We start from the raw sequence: 17856 nt of genomic DNA, 5'->3' as shown, positions 1-17856 counted from the left end.
CAATTAATGTAAATCATAAAAAAAATCTTATGCTTCTGGGTATTTAATATATTCTTATTCATTGTAATGCCGTTAGTTGACTAATTAAAGCATTCATCAGTAGGATCAGAAAACCTGCTGTTCAAGGGATTTGAAACTCAATGGTCCGAAGTTAGATCCACCAGCCACAATGACAACTGTTGTAAATGTTTGCCACTTTCTAAATTTAAAGTTCAATAAACATCGCTCTCCCCGTACACTTCAATAATTTGGAGTAAAAATTTAGAGCAAGGTTAAAAAATAATGAAAAAATAGGTGGAAAATAATGAACTTTCTTCCAATATTTTTTCAAAACTTTATTTCATGAAATCTAAATAAATTTTTTCTCTTCAAACTCAAAATAAGCATACTTAATAATATTTGAAACTCAACAAATTACGAACCATGACAAAAAAACGGAATTAAAGTACCAAATTTTACAATTTCAAGGCAAATGCTTTTTAGCTTTGTTGCGATATAAAAATGTTCAGTTTGTATAATACGTGAATGACTAAGTAGGTAATAATAAAGACATTAAATAAATCAGTCAGATTGAATGTTTTAGAATAGTTATTTAACAACTTCATGGAAATTTGTTACGTATATAAATATCAATCAAAATTATAGCAGTAGTAAGCCGCCTCCAGCGTATTCCATCCTCTGAAATAAATAAAAAAAATTGGTATTCTAAGTTCTTCAAAATTAAGAAATGAGGAAAAAATAATTAAACCTCTTGTGGTTCTATGAAGTCTAACCAATCAGACGAATGAGTAGGTAACAGTCCCATTGCAGAGCATTTATATAAAGCAAGTGCTAAACATACAACATTTCCAAATAGATAGACCAGTTTTTGGAGGATGGACTGACCACCTTCGATCATTTTAAAGGCTAAAATTGGATTAGTTTATTATTAGTTTTCTGTCTAATTTTATGATGTCATTTTTATCCAAATCTTACTAGAAGACACTGTTAACAATGCTTTTACGGGTCTTAAAAATAGCATTCCAACCATCATTATAGGGAAAATTGATATAGAATTTCCAGCCATGTACATAATGAAGAGATTCATAGGTAATTGCTTCAAAGGACCGAGGGCAATGTCCCAAGACTTTTTAACAATCAAATTAGCATCAGATTCTCTACTGATTTCGCCATACACTTGACCCAGAGAAGCGTTATATCCCGGTGGAGATGGTAGGTCATACTGACGATCCGATTTGTTCCTACAAAAGTTATATTACATTTTATAGTAAACTCTTATATTCTTTAAAATATAAAATAATTTATATAAATACTTTTGGCCCAGGGTTATTGACCATTTATGTTTTTTGGACAAATTTCGACTTGGATTGGAGGCTGCCATTTTCTTTCCCGTTAATGCAAAACTATCGATTTTACACTAGATGGCGTCGGTTTCCTTTTTTGTCGTTGGCTTGTGCGTCTGCCAATTTTTGAAAAGCCGAACTGGTGTTTCTTTACACGCATGACGCATGTATCTTAAAAGATAGGAATTAAAATATCATGTAAACATACAATCAATGGATATTTTAAGTCGCGCTCATTATGGAGACATTCAATCTATAGAAAATATACTTAAAAAAGGTAAATTTTAGTGATAAGTTTTTAATTTCGAAGTTCATTAATAGCTTTAAGCCTTGATCTGTCAAAATTTCAAACAGGTGTTTCTATCGACACCCAAGATGTTGAAGGGGTTACAGCGTTGCAAATCGCTTGTGCAAAAAATTACACATCTCTTGTGCAAGTTTTGCTGCAAAGAGGGGCAAATGTTAACATATCTAACAATTGTGGTTGGACACCTCTTATGTTAGCCTCATATCACAATAATTTATGCATAGTAGAATTATTACTAGATAACAAAGCTAGTGTCAAAAGTCAAAATAAATTAGGTAAGGAAATAGTTTATAAATGACAATTCAATAACGTTTAAAATATATTGCTACTAGGTATCACATCCTTGACATGCGCAGCGTGTAGTGGCCATCTTGAAACTTTTACATTTATACTTAAAGCCAACAGAAATAATTTAAATCAAATAGTGAGGAATACAGGTGCAGAAATATCACCATTAAAAGCGGCTGTTTTATACGGGCAATACGATTGTGTTCGGTATATGTTGGATAATATGATTGATGTCAACTACTCAAGTGCAATTACAAGTAAGTGTACTTTTATTTTAATTCATAATTAAGAAGAACTTCAAGTTCCTTACAAACATGTTGGATATTAATTAGAAACTACTGCTCTGATGTTATCAGCCTCGTTAGGAAATAAAGACATAGCAAAATTATTAATTGACTACGGGGCTGATCCCAACATTGTTAATGTTTGTCACCAAACTGCCCATGAAATATCATCCATGTGTGGTCATAATGAACTCAAATCTTATTTATCAGAGAGAACACTAGCTCCTATCCCATTCACAGGTTTTAAATAAAGTATATTATTTATCAATGAACCAAAACAGTCACTAAAATAAGATCATTTCAATTTCAGCTCAAAGCGAAGCTCAAATTGTAGATTCAATATCAAAAGGTACTTGTTGTACACTCATTCTACTCATAACCAGCCTAACCAGGGTTGTTGATTTTATTTAAATCAAAACCAAATTAATTTCCTTTAAATGAGATTTCATTTATTAAATTAATTAATAATTTGTTAGGAAAAAAAAGGGGCAAATTTTTAAAATTAATTTTAAATAAAAAATATATTTTTACGTAAAAAATAGATCTTAATTACATTTAATTTAATGAAATTGGAATTGCTGCAGTAACTATTTTATCTAGATTTTCATTAATACAAAAGGCAATTTAAATAAATAACTTTTGAAAAAAAAATAATTTGATATGAATAAAATTGATTTATCAGACAACCCTGGGTATTACCGAAAATTATATTCTAATGAAATATTTAATACACAGGGGATATAAATTTACTGAAATCAATTTTGAAAGCAAATCACAGTTTTGTAAATCTGAATTTCAGTAAAGACGGGTTGAACCCACTCATAAAAAGTGTCATGTTGGGAAATAAAGACATTATTTTAACACTGATCCAATATGGAGCTGATTTAAATGCTCAAGATCAATTGAATGGATACACAGCTCTAATGCACGCTGTTTGTCAAAAGTGAAATATAAATTTAACAATTTCCTAAAAACAACAAAGTGTGAATAAAAATATATCCCTTTATTATCAGAAAAATTGATATTGTTCGATTACTTCTGGAATGTGGGGCAAGCATCGGGGATCAAGGCAAGGGAGGATTCACTGCAGTAGATTTAGCGTGGGTAAATGAAGGCAATATGGATATAGCTGATCTGTTAGTAGCTTGGAGTAAGAAAAATAGAGGAAAGCGGTTATCAGCTACCAATATGGCTAACAGCTTAAGCCCAAGAAGTTCCCTATCTAAAGCTAGGTAAGGGTCTCTCACAGAGTCATTCTGAAAAAAATTCTAATGAGTAATTTCATTCATCAGAAATTCTTTAAGCGCACGGCATGATAGCTTCAAGGTACATTTTAAAATAAAAGCCAGTACCATATTACAAACACTAAACTAAATTTATCACGCATAACTACAGAGTTTGGTTGGGAGTATTTCTCAGAGGTTTCAACAATTTAAAAACCGAAAATCAAGCGTTAACACTGTTATTGGCATTTCACCCAAAAAAAGTGGAGAGTTTGAAGATGATGACAACGTATTCTCCGAGCCTACCAGGTCTCAACCGGCGGAAACTAGTACAAATATACCTTCTAATGGGTTAAAGCTATCCTCATTTGATTGGCCAAATATGGTAATCTTGTACCACAAGCATCAATTTTTACAAACCAATGATGCTCCTGGTAATATTTTTTTAATTTTGTATCAGAAAAACATAGAGGGAATTAGCGATTGGCAAAAAAATATTTCTTCACCATTCATGCCAAGTTTACCAGCTTTAGCAAGTACAATACCTGGGGAGTACCGGCCTAGTCTCAAAGAGTGTATTTACTCCTATCAGGTTTTTTATAATAGCTTGTATCTTCATCGAAATTTAAATTGTTAAAATAACCACCATTATTCTAGAAAAAACATGGAAGAGAAGCATATATTCCTTTAAGTATCATCAATAGACTGACCACCAAACTAAAAAGAGAAAGTATGTTAGCCAGCTTTCAGTTTCATTTAGTTTTATCAACATTTTCATTTCATTTTGTAGGTATAAAATTTGACTCTAGTTTCTCAAAAAGTGGTTCCACTGCAGAATTTAGTCATTTCCTCAACTCTGTTTCATATCTCAAAACAACTATAGTGAGTATCTGTAGCAAACTATTTAGATTTAATTTTTTTTAACTGAAGTATTTGTTATTAGGAACCTCAGCATAAACCTCTAAACAAGGGTGAGTTTTTCTTTACATTTTCAACAATAAGCAAAATAGTAAGATAAGTATTACACAACATCGGTTGATGATAGCAGAGTGATACTTAATTAGCTAATACCCAAGGCATCACCTTAGGTAGGAGCAAGTCAATTTTTAATGCCTTTAATTTATACTGCAAAGGAGGGTGGTGACAAGTCCTTCATGCAATGCGAGCCAGTAACTCCCTACACTTATTATTATGATTATTATTATGGAGGGGGGAGACAGGCAAATTAAGTACTGTAGCGTACTTCGACCAAAGGCTCATTGTACAACCCCACAGTGGTCGTACCTACAAATATTTTTACTTTTTTACTTTTTTTTCAATGGTGTGCCCCCCCCCCCCCCCGAAACAAAATCCTGGCTACGCCACTGCAACCCCAAAACCTATGACTTAAAAAATCCAATCTCCAATCCGTTTGGCTGGGATTTTAAAGAAATCAGAAAATGGCTATCAAGCCAAAGCTTAAGTAGATGGTCACTCATGTAAATGGAGACAAGGCTGGGAACCAATGGCGTAGAGAGCAACTGGTCAAGGGAGGTGTCAGACTCTGTAAAAGTTAAAAGGGAGTGCAGTCAAAGATACGCCCTAGGGAGGGGTTTGGACACGGAAAACCCCCTTGCCTATGCCACTGCTGCGAACGTATTATAAGATCGTAATAACTTTAATACTAGCAACTAATAGAAAGTAATTTATTACATCTGTACAACTTTATACATATTTCCGGAATGACTATAGAGTTCACTTGATGAGGTTAGGTATTGGGCTGGATGTTTGCGCATTGGTCCCTGTATTTCCGGTGTGTCCAGTGATAGTGGAAGAAAGTTTTAACGTTGCTTAATGGTCCTCTCCACCGTGCTAGTAGTATCTGGAAGGCTATCCTGTGGTTGAAGGTTTTCATTCTATTCCACTAGAGGCTGTATAGTATTATTATTATTATTATTGATGAAGGGGTGAAGGGCTTTGGAAATGCCCGTTCGCGCACGTCGACCAGAGGTCCATTGTGCAAAAACCCGAACCCTAAGACTTAAAAAGTCCAATATCCGACACAAAACGGAGAATCCTCTTGGCCGGCATATTATAGAAATCAGAAGTTTCCAGTTGATGCATACCAAGATGCTCGAATCTTTGGGCCTCGTAGTAATCGCACCTACAAAGCACATGAGAGGCGGTTTCCTCCTCGGCCTGACATGCCCTACAGATTGGATCATCACTGATTCCAATCAGGTGAAGATGTCTGTTAAGGAGATAGTGACCTGTTAGTAGGCCAATGACCAACCTGATATTAGATTTGGAAAGCGAGAGCAGCTCCTTAGCTCTCTGCCTAGAGGGGCCCGAGATAAACTCTTTAGCCTGCCTTTGGCCATCCATCTCAAGCCAAAGCTTGAGTTGACGGTCAGTCATGGAGTTAGAGATAAGGCCGCGAACTATGCTAGAGGGGATAGGAACGGCAGGTTCAGGACCAAAGAACCCAGCCTCTGCCCCCTTCTTGGCTAAGACATCGGCCTTCTCATTACCATAGTACCCCGGATGGCCAGGAACCCAATAGAGCTGAACTTTATTATTGGTGCCTAGCTCCGAGAGGAGGTTCAAACAGCTGTAAACCAGTTTTGAAGAGACCTGAAACTGGTTGAGAGCCTTGAGGGCTGCTTGACTATCCGAATAAATTTGGATAACCTTGCCATGAAGCTTCTTCTTAAGACAAAAATCAACACAGAAGCAGATAGCGGCAATTTCCGCCTGGAAAACACTAGCATAGACACCAAGGCTTTCAAAGAAGCCGAGATTGCTAGTGAGACAATACATCCCCGAACCTGAGCCAGAGCGGGTCTTAGACCCATCGGTAAACCAGACGATTTCTCCTCTGGTCCCGAGGGTACTATGATTGGCCCACTCTGTACGGCTTGGAAAATAAGTATTGAAGGACTTACTAAAATGCAGCTTCGTAGTCATCAAATCAGAACCCATGAGATATACAGGTAACTGACATGAAATTTCCCGAAAGATCTTGGTGTGGCTATTATCCCAAGTATTCGCCTTCCACCAACCATTCTGGTTGAGCCTATAGGCTCCCATAGCAGCAGCTTCCTCTATAAAAAGATGAAGAGGAAGAATGTTCAGGAGAATTTCTAGAGAAGCACTTGGGGCTGTTCTCATAGCTCCTGTGATGCTGACACAAGCCAGCCTTTGTAGGGTGCGCAGATCGCTCTGCACAGTCTTAATTCGGACTCTTGGCCACCAGACCACTGCAGCATAAGAGAGCAGTGGTCTGATAATCATGGTGTACAGCCAGAAGGCCACTTTAGGGCTAAGCCCCCATGACCTGCTAACTGCACTCCTAGTCCTCCAAAGTAACATCTTGGCCTTCTTAACTACACAGTCAAGGTGAGGCTTCCACGTTAGTTTGTTGTCAAGAATAACACCAAGGTACTTCACCTCCGTGCTTTCCCTCAAAATAGTCCCAAATAAGGAGATATCATTAAAAGAGTTTTGCAGCCTTTTACGAGTAAAAGGCACAAGTACCGTTTTACTAGGATTAACCGTAAGACCAACTTCCCTGCACCATTTTTCCACTGATGCAAGAGCCCTTCTCACTAAATCGCTAGTAGTGTTGGGGAATTTTCCCGTAAAGATGATGGCGATATCGTCGGCATAGCCGAAGCAGCGGCACCCATCCCTGTCTAGCCTCACCAAAAGCTCATCCACAACCAGGCACCACAGCAGAGGTGATAGAACACCACCTTGCGGGCAACCACGGCTGGTGGAGATCATAAGGGATTCACCGAGCAGGGAGGATACCACCACACGATTCGTCAGCATAGCTTTGAGCCAGAGACACAGAGTGTCATTAATGCCAAAGCGCTTAGCAGCCTTCATGATGACTGCGCTGGACACCTTATCAAAGGCGCCCTCAATATCAAGGAACACAGCTAATGCTATTTCCTTAAAGTTAATAGCCCTTTCAATGCAATTGGTTATGCCATGAAGGGCAGTCTCAGTAGATTTGCCTTTTTGGTAGGCATACTGAGCCGTCGAGAGAGGTGTATGAGAAATAACCTCTTCCCTAATATAGTTGTCTACCAATTTCTCCAAAATCTTTAGAAAAAATGAAGTCAAACTGATTGGCCTAAAAGCCTTAGCCTCGAGATAGTTAAATTTCCCTGGCTTCGGAATAAAGATCACCCTAGAAAGCTTCCAGGTGCTAGGAATATATCCAAGCCCTATAGATTCTACTCAGCATTGGGCAGACAATGTCAATGCCCTCCTGCAACAGAATGGGAAGTATCCCATCCGGCCCTGGAGACTTATAGGGCTTAAAAGACTTTATAGCCCAAATAAGTCGCGAGTGCGTGACAATTTTGTTCGCCACCGCCCAGTCCTCCCTTTTGGTACGTGCAATCCTAATAGGAAGGGGGTCAGAATCAGTACTGTTTGTAATTCTGGAGTCGGGAGAGTGTACATCTAACATATGAGTTAGGGTCTCCTTACCCGACGAAGAATGACTGCCATCTTTCAACTTGATAGTGTCAAGATGTTTAGTCTTATCGTTGGCCATAATTTTCATTAACTTTGCCGTACTAGGAATATCAGAGATATTCTCACAGAAATTCCTCCACGAGTCCCTCTTGGCCTCGCGGATGGCCTTATGGTACGCAGTGAGGGTTTGCTTGTAGGCAACCCAGTCACCCGACCTCTTAGCTTTGTTAAAGAGCCTCCTAGACTCTTTGCGAAGCCTGCCAATCTCAAGGTTCCACCAAGGAACTAGCCTTGGCTGGTTGGCAGACTTCACCGGACAGTTACGGTGGTAGGAGTCGATAATGGCATGTTGCATGCGATCAACAGCCAAATCAAAATCCAGCACCGATGACAGCCTAGGCTTATCATCCTTCAGATGAAGATTTAGATCATCCCTAAAACCAGGCCAATTAGTTCGCCTGGGATTACGAAGTTCGGTACAAACCTGAACCACTTTCATCCTGACTGTATAGTAAATGTGTCTGTGATCCGACAGTGATGGTTCACTAGACACATGCCAGTCATTAATAAGAGCTGCGACATTTTCTGTGCACAGCGTGAGATCAATGACCTCACTTCTGTTACGAGTAACAAAAGTTGGTTCATTGTTCCTATTAAGAATATGGAGTTTCGTACTAACCACATATTCCATTAGTTTATCACCACGATCGTTGCAGTTACTGCTGCCCCAGATAACATGGTGAGCGTTTGCATCACAACCTATAATGAGTTTCTTTCCCGACCGCTCACAGTGGTTGACCATATTGGTCACCTCCTGTGATGGTGGGGGCAGAGCATCATCGTAGGGAAAGTAAGCAGTAGCCAGCGTGATTTCATCATTCCCATCAGCAGAAGGGGAGATGATTTTAACCACAGCAGTGTCCCTAGAGTGATAGATTGAGAGCGGAAGGGCATGAATGTCCTTGCGTACCAAAATACAAGCTCTAGGAGAAACGGAATTATGGTCATAATAGATATTACCTGCACTATTAAGACCAAGGATTTTACCCCTGGCAATCCAAGGCTTCTGAATAAGAGCAACATCAATTTGCTCTTTAGCAAGCCTTCGACAGAGTACAGCGGAGGCTGCCTTGCAGTGATGAAGATTTATCTGCACCACCTTAATGCTCATGGCGACGGGCCTAGATTGGAGGTTGACCAGTGACACCGCCCCCCCCCCAGTGGGGGGTGTGGAAACCACACCACTCCCGCTGGTTAGGTTAGTACCACCAGTCTCCCCCACCACTGCTCCATCTGGCTGAGCCACCATGCCTTGGACCTCTTCACCGTCCGAGACACTGAGGTTCTTGATGTCCTCTGTCAGCGTATCCCCTTCCGAGTAATCGCTGAGCAGAGGCTCTAGGTCCTCTAGTCCTGAAATTACCGAGTCGTTAGACTCGGAATCATTAATAGGTGTAGAATTATCCACACCCTCTACAGCACTTACGACTGAGGTTTGATTTGGTTGACTGAGTATCTTAAAGATACCCCTATCCAAACCTGTCTGAGCGGCAAATCCTGCCGCTTTGATGGCGTTGACCGACTCACCATCCATTCGAAAAATTCAACGGATGGCAGCCGGTTCCTCGGATTTGCCCAGCACCTTCCAGCGGCTGGTGTTCAGCGCACCGTTGAAGGCTTGAAGACGCCTGAGGAGCACTTTAGGGTCCTTCGTCCAGACGTCCCTTGTACGGAGAGCGACCTTAAAAGGTTTCGGCAGGTCACTGGCTTTTGTTACCAAAAGCTTCGTTCCCTGGAGAACCTGTTCGTTGCGGTCGAACTCCTGACTTAACCATTTACCTGTGAAGTCATCCTTACACAGGTAGACCAGGGCACCTCCTTTCAGCTGGAATTGCAGGAATTGAGGAAGAGGGTTACCCGAAGGTATCCCGTCAATCCTCTCCAGAACTCCACGCTGGATGGTGCCCATTTCTGCCTCGGTTAAGCCGTTCGAGGGAAAGCCTTCTTTAATGATAGCCATCCGCATCGAACCCACAGCTTCACTGAAGGTTAGTGGTTTGGACTTCTTGGCAGCCTGTTGTTGAGAGCTAGGAGAGTCTTGATCTGACTCCCTTGTTCTCTTGTTAGAAGAGGAGTTACCCTTTGGAGAGTCGTCTGCCACCTTCTTGTTTGTCTTACGACGCCTGTTCCTCTTGCGAGTACGAGCATTGGAAGCACTTACCTCGCTTCCCTCCGTTGGGGTACTGTCTTTGGTAGACTCCGGCTTCTGATGCTGGGTACTGCCAGAGGCAGACCCTAGCACCATGGGCTCGGTATCCTCCACGACAGACCCACGACCTGAACTTGTGGAAGGGAGGGTAGTATCCTGAGATACACCCTTCCCCTGGCTAGAGCAGGGTGCTGTCAAAGACAGACCCTTGCCCGATGGTTTTTTGTTATTGGAATTCATAAAAGATCCCACGAGAAAAGAGGAAAGTAGAAGGTCACCGCCCTTAATCCTCTGTCCGGGCGGAAGGCTAAAATACAACGGGGTGTCGCCTGGTTCCCCGAGGGGATCGTTCACGATACCGTAATTTCGCTTCCCCGGTACCACTCAGCCCTCAGCACGATACCACCCACCTTAGCTTAAGGAAGAAGCAGAGCCTTAGTTGGCCAGCATGAAGGGTTGCCCCTCCACCTGTTACTCCCTTCCACCACGAAGAGGTACAAGGTTGCAGTTTATGGAAGGGGAGGCTGTATAGTAACTAGAGGAACCGCAATGTTCAGTGAGGTTTTTATTTTCTGTTGAGCGGCGATGTTTTGTGGATTTGTTATTTTAGGTACTGCTGGTTTGGGCTTAGAGTTCCGAAACAAGCTGCCTGGCAATTTGCTCGAGTTTGGATTTTCTGTAGAGTGTGGTGCAGTTTGTCGTCTTATAGTTGATTACGTGGTGGTCGTAATTTGCCTGTTTCTGTTATATTATTATTATTAGTGGGTTGGGTAGTTGGGTCAAGCCCAACCTTAAACTTCGACCAGAGGTCCATTGTGCAGCCCCAGCCTCTTAATAATAATGCCTAGGACGGTGGTGGCAAGCTCTTCATGCCACGCGAGCCAACAGCTCCCTACACTATCTATTACCGTTAACCGCAAGACCTTAGACATGGAAAAGCCCAGCCCCCAAATTGAAGCGCAAGATTTGCTTCGGCGAGATATTGGAATGATCGTTCGTTTCCAGCCTATGCAAGATGCTCAAACCTTTGAGCCGCATAAAAATCACAGACACAAAGGACATAAGAGGAAGTTTCCTCCTCTGCAAGGCATGCTACTGTTATTACTTCTGCAAGCGCACGCGGGAAGTAGGGTTATGCTTTTAATAAAGATACTAAGTTGAAATTGATTGCACAGGCTTTTATTATCTAGAAACAATACATAACAGACAAGGTGAGCATATAAAACAAATGTAGCACTCGTTGAGCGTCGAAGTCTCTCTGCCCTCCACATGGGTCCGTCAGCTCAGCTCCTCTTATACAGGATAGTTCCCGCCAAAACCGGGTAGATACATAGCGTCCTCCTGTGGCCAGAGATATCCCTGAAAACAACCCCGTTGTTTTCCATCTCATAGCCAAGGCCCCCATTACATCATCCCTCTCCCCCCCCCCTCCCTCAGCAAAAATGGAAAACCAACAGAGAAAAAGAAGAAAAAAACCCAAGAAAGGAAACCCTGTACACGGCATTACCACAACGCGTCCCGCAACTCCTCAAACGGAGGGCCCCTGCCGGGCGGGGATAAAAACTAAAGTTAGCGATACTAACACTTGTAAGATCCCCACATAACCCCGGGTAGCGACGCAAAACGTTGACCACCTCAGGCTGGGGGAACGTAACTTTACTCTTATGTGGCTCGGGAGGAAAATAGTAGACATCCTCCAACCGACCCATCTTACCACCCAAAAAAAGGAGCGAAAGGACATACGACTGGACCTCCTGCACAGGAACCTCCCCCATGAGATCCCCATCCTGCGCCCCTAAGTCAACCAGAACACCGAGAGGGACTTAAGCTCCACCCTAGACACACGGCTCAGGAACATCTCCCACGGGGTCACCAGCCCCAGTAACCAGGTCAACCAGAACATCCACAGGCACTTCGACCGCCCCCGGGCCCGGAACAGACTCATGTGGTAAAGAAGAATCCGGGACGTCATCCAACTGTATATCAGAATCTTGGGACTCGGAAGAAAGATACAACTTTAATTGAATGATATGCCTAGGCCCAGCCAGCTCCCCAGAAACCATATCCATTAAGACGTAAGAGACCGGAGTCAAGCGTAGCACAATACCGAACGGACCCAGCCACCGAGGAAGAAAATTCACGCTCAGACGCTCTGCCGCCCTGGACATGCGTTGGTTTACGCGCCACACCATCATCCCACTTCCAAGGTCCCCTCCCGGTAATTCTCATCGTAATATAATTTCTGCCGGTTACTCGCTAGGGAATTCATCTCCTGAGCCCGATTCAAGGACATCTGAATCGCGAACCACACTGTAAAGCCGGGAATGATAAAACCGAGCTGAAAGACGGGCGTATGTCGCCGTACGACCCCTATGCCCAGACAAAGGATTATCGTGGAAAGCCTGATGTAGAGCCTCAGGGAGAACCACCTTGGCTGGCTTACCATCTATAGCCTTGCGGAACAGTCCCCCATCCCGGATCTCATACAACCCAACCTCTGGATTAGTGCCCGTCTCCACCGTCTGCCGAACCGCCACCGAGAAGGGACTAACCCCTTGAGCCACCACTATCTCGTGCAAAGAAACCATCTCCACAGAATCGGGAGCAGGAACGTCAGTCACCTCCGGCACCCAGTCCACAATGTTACCTTCAGCACAGGAATTCACCGGACAACGGGATAGAGCATCAGAAACCAGATTCTCCTTCCCAACACGACGGAAAACCTCGAAGGGCAAAATCTCCGGCAACCGGAGAGCCCAACGCATCCGTCGACTCTTCTTGTTCCGCAAATTGAGTAACCAGCATAGGCAATGGTGGTAAACACCACAACCAAGCTCTTCTGCTCAGGGGCACTATAATTCAACTCAGCCCCCCCCCCCCCGGAGTACCCGACTAAAGTACGCCAAAGGAATCCCCCCCCCTCCTGCTGCACCTGAGTCAACGTTCCACCAATCCCAATCCAAACCCCGGAATGATGCCTCCGGCTCAGGACCCCACCTCCAGCGTTGACCCTTCCGCTTCAACTTATTCAGAGGTGCAACCAGGGTAGCGAAATGAGAAATGTATCTCGAATACCGCCCACACATTCCCAGAAACCGCGTGACCTGCCGTAGACTCTTAGGACGAGGAAACTCACTAACGGCAATCACCTTCCCGGGATCTAATTGTACCCCTTCCCCACTGATAATGAAACCAAACAGCTCAACCTACACTTATCAAGCCTTAGAGTCAACCCAGCATGCCGCAACTGAGAAAAAACATACCGAAGGGCAGCCATGTGATCTTCCCAGGTCTGAGAGGCGATCACGATGTCGTCCAAGTATACCGAAATGCCAAAGCGTCTCGCGTACCGCAGAACTCTATTCATCAGGCGCTAAAACGTGGCCGGAGCCCTAGTCAATCCAAAAGGTATCACCAGAAACTCAAATTTCCCCTCCCTAGTAACGAAAGCGATCTTATCGATATCCTCAGGAGCCATCTCTACCTGCCCAAACCCATAACCTCATCAATTCAGGGAATAGGAAAAGGATCACCGATGTTTACCTTGTTAACCGCAGTAAAATCTATGCAGGGTCGTACCTCCCCATTCTTTTTACCCTGTAACAACACCTGGGAAGCCCAGGGACTTCTCGAAGGCCAAATGACCCTCCCCCCCCCCCTCCTTAAGCACCTCCGCGACCTCTTTATCAATCATATCATTTTCGTTCGGACAATGGGGAAAGGGCTGCCTCTGAGACGGAACAGTCCCAGGCTTATGTCGAATACGATGACGCAGAACACCCGTACGAGCTGCTTCCAAGGTGAACAGGGAAGAAAACTCCTGGCACAGGTTCAACAGATCTGCTCGCTGATCGTCACCCAACTGGCCCACAACCAACCCCCTAAAATCCACCACGTCCGTGTTCCCCCGCCCTGATTTCTTAACGCTAAGATCGGTCCCAAGGAAACGCAAAGGTAAGGTGCCACTCTTACAGTGAAACAGATTCTTCACGTAATCTATACGCACCCCCATCTAATCACCAAATCCAACCCCAGGACAAGGTTAAAGCACAAGCCCTCCACTACCCAAAAGATAACCGGAACAGCCCCAAAGTCCTCGGAAAACTCCACGTGCAGAATGACATACCCTAGGCAAGAAACAATCGGACCCACTGCTGGGGAATGTGGTCGATCGAACTTATGAACCAAAGCCTCAACTCCCAATTCGACCAAGAAAGACGTGGAAATTTCCGACCCAGGATCTAAAAACGCCGTGCATTCTACATTGGAGACCCGTACATCAATCCCCCGTAACCAGCCACCACAGCTAACAGAATTTAATTTAGATTTATTATAGAAGATCCTTTTAAACCAAGAAATACTTCTGCACATGATTCCATACCAGAGTGACTCCCCTCGGGCAGGAATCGAACCTACAACCTTGGCTTACCGTCCCAACGCCACTACCATTGGGCTACCGAGGCCACGAGTGAACTGGCTTCGGACATCCATTTATGAATGACTCGATCGGGTTCGCTTTATTGACGGGATACATTTGTGTAGATATATATTTGCCACCTTAATGCTTATATTGATGGGCTTTGTATGGAGGTTAACCGGTGTTACCGCCCAGTCCGCCCTCCACAGGGGTGAGGGTGGAAACTCACACCACTCCCCCTGTTTCGATTAGTTTCACCAGTCTCATCCTTGTCGTGGACCTCTTCAGGGTTCGATTGGTTGAAACCTCCCGAGTCCTCGCTCCAGGCAGAGTGGGTAAATCCTCTATTCCTGAAATCTCAGAGTTGTTAGGCTTGGGTTCATTTACAGGTGTAGGATAAACCTCACACTCATCAACACTTACAAACTTGGCTTCGTTCGGATCATGGAGTATCTTAAAGATACCCTTGTCCAAACCAGTTTCGGCAGTAAATCCTGCCTCTTTGATGGCGCTGACCGACTCCATCCATTTGGAAAATCCAACGGATGGCAGTCGGTTCCTCCACAGACATTCTTCGTACGGAAAGCGACCCCAAGAACCTGTTCTGTTAGCTCAACCAATTACCTGTAAATTCATTCTTACACAGGTAAAGTAAGGCACCCCCACTCAGCTGGAAGTTTCAGAATCGAGGAAGAGGGTCATCTGAGGGTATCCCATCTATCACCTTCAGAACCTCACACAGTTCGAGGGATAGCCATATTTTACCATGGCGATCCTCATCGAACCAGGCGCTTTACTGAAGATTTGGACTTTGAACCTTTTGGGAGCTTTGAGGGTCCTGTTCGTACTTCCTTGGTCTCTCAAAGCCTGGCGACGCTCGTTTCTCTTACCATTGCGAGCTTTGGAAGAACTTTCCTTACTTCCATGAGTCTGAGTATTGTCTTCGGTGGACCCTGGCACCAAATACTGGGCTCTGGCAATTCGGCCTGGGTATCATCCAAGACTAACCCATGACCTGAACTTGTTGAGGGCGAGTAGCATCCGAAATATACCCTTCCACAGGTTTGAGCTGGATTCTGTCAGAAACAGACATTTGCTCGGGGTTTTTGGTTGTCGTTTGTATAGAGTATACCCACGATAAAGGAAGAATATATAGGGTCGCCGCACCTTAACCCTCTGTCTGGTCGGAAGGCTAGAGTACAACGAGGTGTCGCATAGTTCCCCGAGGGGATCGTTAGCTATGCCATATTTTCGCTTACCCTGTACCTTTCAGCCATCAGAACGATACCTTGGCTTAGGGAAGAAGCAGAGCGTTGAGTAGCCAGCATGGAGAGATGCCTCCCCATCTGTTACTCCTTTCCACGACGAAGAAGCTCAAGATTTCAGTTTATGGAAGGGACTCCCCCTGCCGTTAACCTCAACAAATTTCAATGTAAAGGGAAAACCAAGGGGGCGGGGGGACTTGCAAACTCAACACAGAAGGGGCTGTGCCGAATTTTATCCCAGTACCACATCTTGAGATCTAACCCTGCGCCACTTTCTGCGATGAAAAAGTGCTAATTACTGTGCCACCCCACGGTTTTAACATATTCCAGTAAGTGATCTCTCTACTGCGCTCAAGTGCTGAGTTTCCACACTCCACAGAGCAAGTTTTGATACTAATAAATTTCCAAAGCAAGCATTATGTTCCAATTTTAAAAAGGCCTTGGCTGCTCCGTATAAAAAAAGGCTGAGCAACTCGTGGAAAGTTTTCAGTCCTTAGACCTTTATATCTGGTGAAAAAGACTTTCAATAAAAAAATTAACATTGGGATATTGGGGTGTTTCATACTTATTCATATTACGTTACTTATGCTAATGTCCCCTTACAATATAGACATGATTTAGTTTAATATAATCTTAATTTCAGATGATTATATCGAACAAATGCTTAGACATTTGAAAATGGAACAATACACAAAAATATTTAGAGAAAATGAGGTAAGGCTACATATTTCATTTTACGTGTTTTATAATCGTACATATGCTTATTTGATTGTTCTCTTTCAGATTGATATGCAAGCTTTCAAGGCAATCACAGAAACTGATTTGGAAGAAATCGGGGTTGATGATAAGTTCCATCGCCATAAACTTTTACAATATGCAATAGAATTTTAAAATATTTTAATAAAAAAAATATATTTTTGTATGTTTGAACCAAATAAACAAAGTTTAAAGCAGTGGTGCAAGCGGAAATATTAAAATATCACTCTTCGCGCCGTTCACTTGTTGGAAAACTGTGTAAATTTTCCACTAGGATCAATAAGCGAGTTTCAATAACCGCATCGCCATCTATCGGCTTCAAACATAACTATTATGATGGCACTTGTCACAACGAACTTAAGAGACGCCTAAGCTGCCCTCATAGGTCACCGAGGTCAGGCTGAATATGACGTCAAAGTACCAGACTCGACAACCTTTTACTGTGAAACATTTCATAGTCTTTGCTTTTACTGATGAAGTTTTAATTTTAACATTTAAAAGTCCGCAGTTGTTTGAGTTTTTAGGGTGGCTCTACCTAATCACGTATTTTGGGCAGCGAGACGGTATATACAGACTAACCATGGACTAATTAATTAATTAGTCCAAGTTTTATTTTGTGCTATACCAAGAAATATACCCTCACAAAAAATTTCGTCTTATTAGACTCTGGTAGCAGAGTAGGAGAAGTAGCTACATGTAGATACCGAGGCAGTATCGACATTATGGGCTTTTTCACCAGCTTTGCTTATATCTTGCAATTTGGCTCTACATACATATAGGGTCGACGTAATGTTTTCCGGACTCCAATTCACACCCTCTACTAAGCCTAGAACCTCATCTATGGGCCGATACATATTCTTATCGCACCAATCAGTGGCTATATGCCTTCTATTACAGTCTTAGGGCAATGAAAGATAAAATGCTCTATAGTTTTGCCGGGCTCCTGGTGCCTTTTCTCCCCGAGAATTGAACCCGTACGGGCTTGAAACAAACGTCCACTGGCATTATAGCATGCCATTTTTGCTGGCTTAGACTTGTTTTTAGCAAAGATAGATAGACTTCGTTTGGCACATCCAGTCATATTTAGATTCAATGAAGTGTAAAAGAAAACTTGTATAAGACTGTAAAATGAGCATTTTAGGATAACACAAATCTTAAAAATGAAGACCAAAATGAGTCTTGAATTTGGTTTGAAAATACAGCTTAGATAATAACCTTGATGAAATAAAAATATGCAGTTTAAAATATCCATAACTTAAAATAGTCTTAAAATAAGATTGACATTACAGCGTTT

The 17856-nt window shown here is 42.9% G+C and overlaps 3 protein-coding genes across 5 annotated transcripts; 1 reads left to right on the top strand and 2 right to left on the bottom strand.

Moving 5' to 3' along the window:
• Positions 1–322: 322 nt before the first annotated feature.
• On the bottom strand, positions 323–1470 carry EMC4 (ER membrane protein complex subunit 4). The gene is made up of 4 exons (XM_090159125.1): positions 1314–1470; positions 976–1241; positions 749–906; positions 323–678 (listed from the first exon to the last, which is right to left on the bottom strand). Exons 1-4 carry the CDS (start codon positions 1379–1381, stop codon positions 640–642), a joined length of 531 nt encoding a protein of 176 aa, XP_090015251.1. The 5' UTR covers positions 1382–1470; the 3' UTR covers positions 323–639.
• On the top strand, positions 1469–16752 carry LOC149926496 (uncharacterized). Of its 3 annotated transcripts, none has more exons than XR_016474015.1 (15): positions 1469–1620; positions 1698–1925; positions 1983–2195; positions 2271–2462; positions 2533–2571; positions 2958–3165; positions 3236–3454; positions 3515–3548; positions 3618–3830; positions 3906–4037; positions 4103–4175; positions 4236–4327; positions 4376–4416; positions 16450–16520; positions 16590–16656. XR_016474015.1 is itself a non-coding variant. In XM_090159123.1 (15 exons), exons 1-15 carry the CDS (start codon positions 1557–1559, stop codon positions 16695–16697), a joined length of 1914 nt encoding a protein of 637 aa, XP_090015249.1. In that variant the 5' UTR covers positions 1469–1556; the 3' UTR covers positions 16698–16752. The 3 variants fall into 3 exon arrangements, 2 of the variants coding, with proteins under 2 accessions (XP_090015249.1, XP_090015250.1); XM_090159123.1 differs by having other exon boundaries at positions 4389–4416; positions 16590–16752; XM_090159124.1 differs by lacking the exon at positions 2271–2462 and having other exon boundaries at positions 4389–4416; positions 16590–16752.
• LOC149926497 (uncharacterized) lies at positions 5631–6734 on the bottom strand. The gene is made up of 2 exons (XM_090158800.1): positions 6370–6734; positions 5631–5675 (listed from the first exon to the last, which is right to left on the bottom strand). Exons 1-2 carry the CDS (start codon positions 6716–6718, stop codon positions 5662–5664), a joined length of 363 nt encoding a protein of 120 aa, XP_090014926.1. The 5' UTR covers positions 6719–6734; the 3' UTR covers positions 5631–5661.
• Positions 16753–17856: the final 1104 nt, after the last annotated feature.

The sequence above is a fragment of the Leiobunum rupestre genome, chromosome 9, assembly GCF_980474605.1.
Source record: "Leiobunum rupestre chromosome 9, qqLeiRupe1.1.hap1, whole genome shotgun sequence".
In the NCBI taxonomy this organism is placed as follows: domain Eukaryota; kingdom Metazoa; phylum Arthropoda; class Arachnida; order Opiliones; family Sclerosomatidae; genus Leiobunum; species Leiobunum rupestre.
Note: the sequence above shows the minus strand (reverse complement) of the source record. Positions and strands in the feature narration are given on the sequence as shown.

Bases quoted from the DNA above. Each gene is read 5' to 3' on its own strand.
- EMC4 (XM_090159125.1), bottom strand. From the start codon at position 1,381: ATGGCAGCCTCCAATCCAAGTCGAAATTTGTCCAAAAAACATAAATGG. The intron at 1,242-1,313 runs GTATTTATATAA...TAACTTTTGTAG, and splicing joins TCAATAACCCTGGGCCAAAA to GAACAAATCGGATCGTCAGT. The intron at 679-748 runs GTTTAATTATTT...TATTTATTTCAG, and splicing joins ACTTCATAGAACCACAAGAG to AGGATGGAATACGCTGGAGG.
- LOC149926496 (XM_090159123.1), top strand. From the start codon at position 1,557: ATGGATATTTTAAGTCGCGCTCATTATGGAGACATTCAATCTATAGAA. The intron at 2,463-2,532 runs GTTTTAAATAAA...TTTCAATTTCAG, and splicing joins AGCTCCTATCCCATTCACAG to CTCAAAGCGAAGCTCAAATT. The intron at 3,831-3,905 runs GTAATCTTGTAC...ATTTTGTATCAG, and splicing joins CATTTGATTGGCCAAATATG to AAAAACATAGAGGGAATTAG.
- LOC149926497 (XM_090158800.1), bottom strand. From the start codon at position 6,718: ATGATTATCAGACCACTGCTCTCTTATGCTGCAGTGGTCTGGTGGCCA.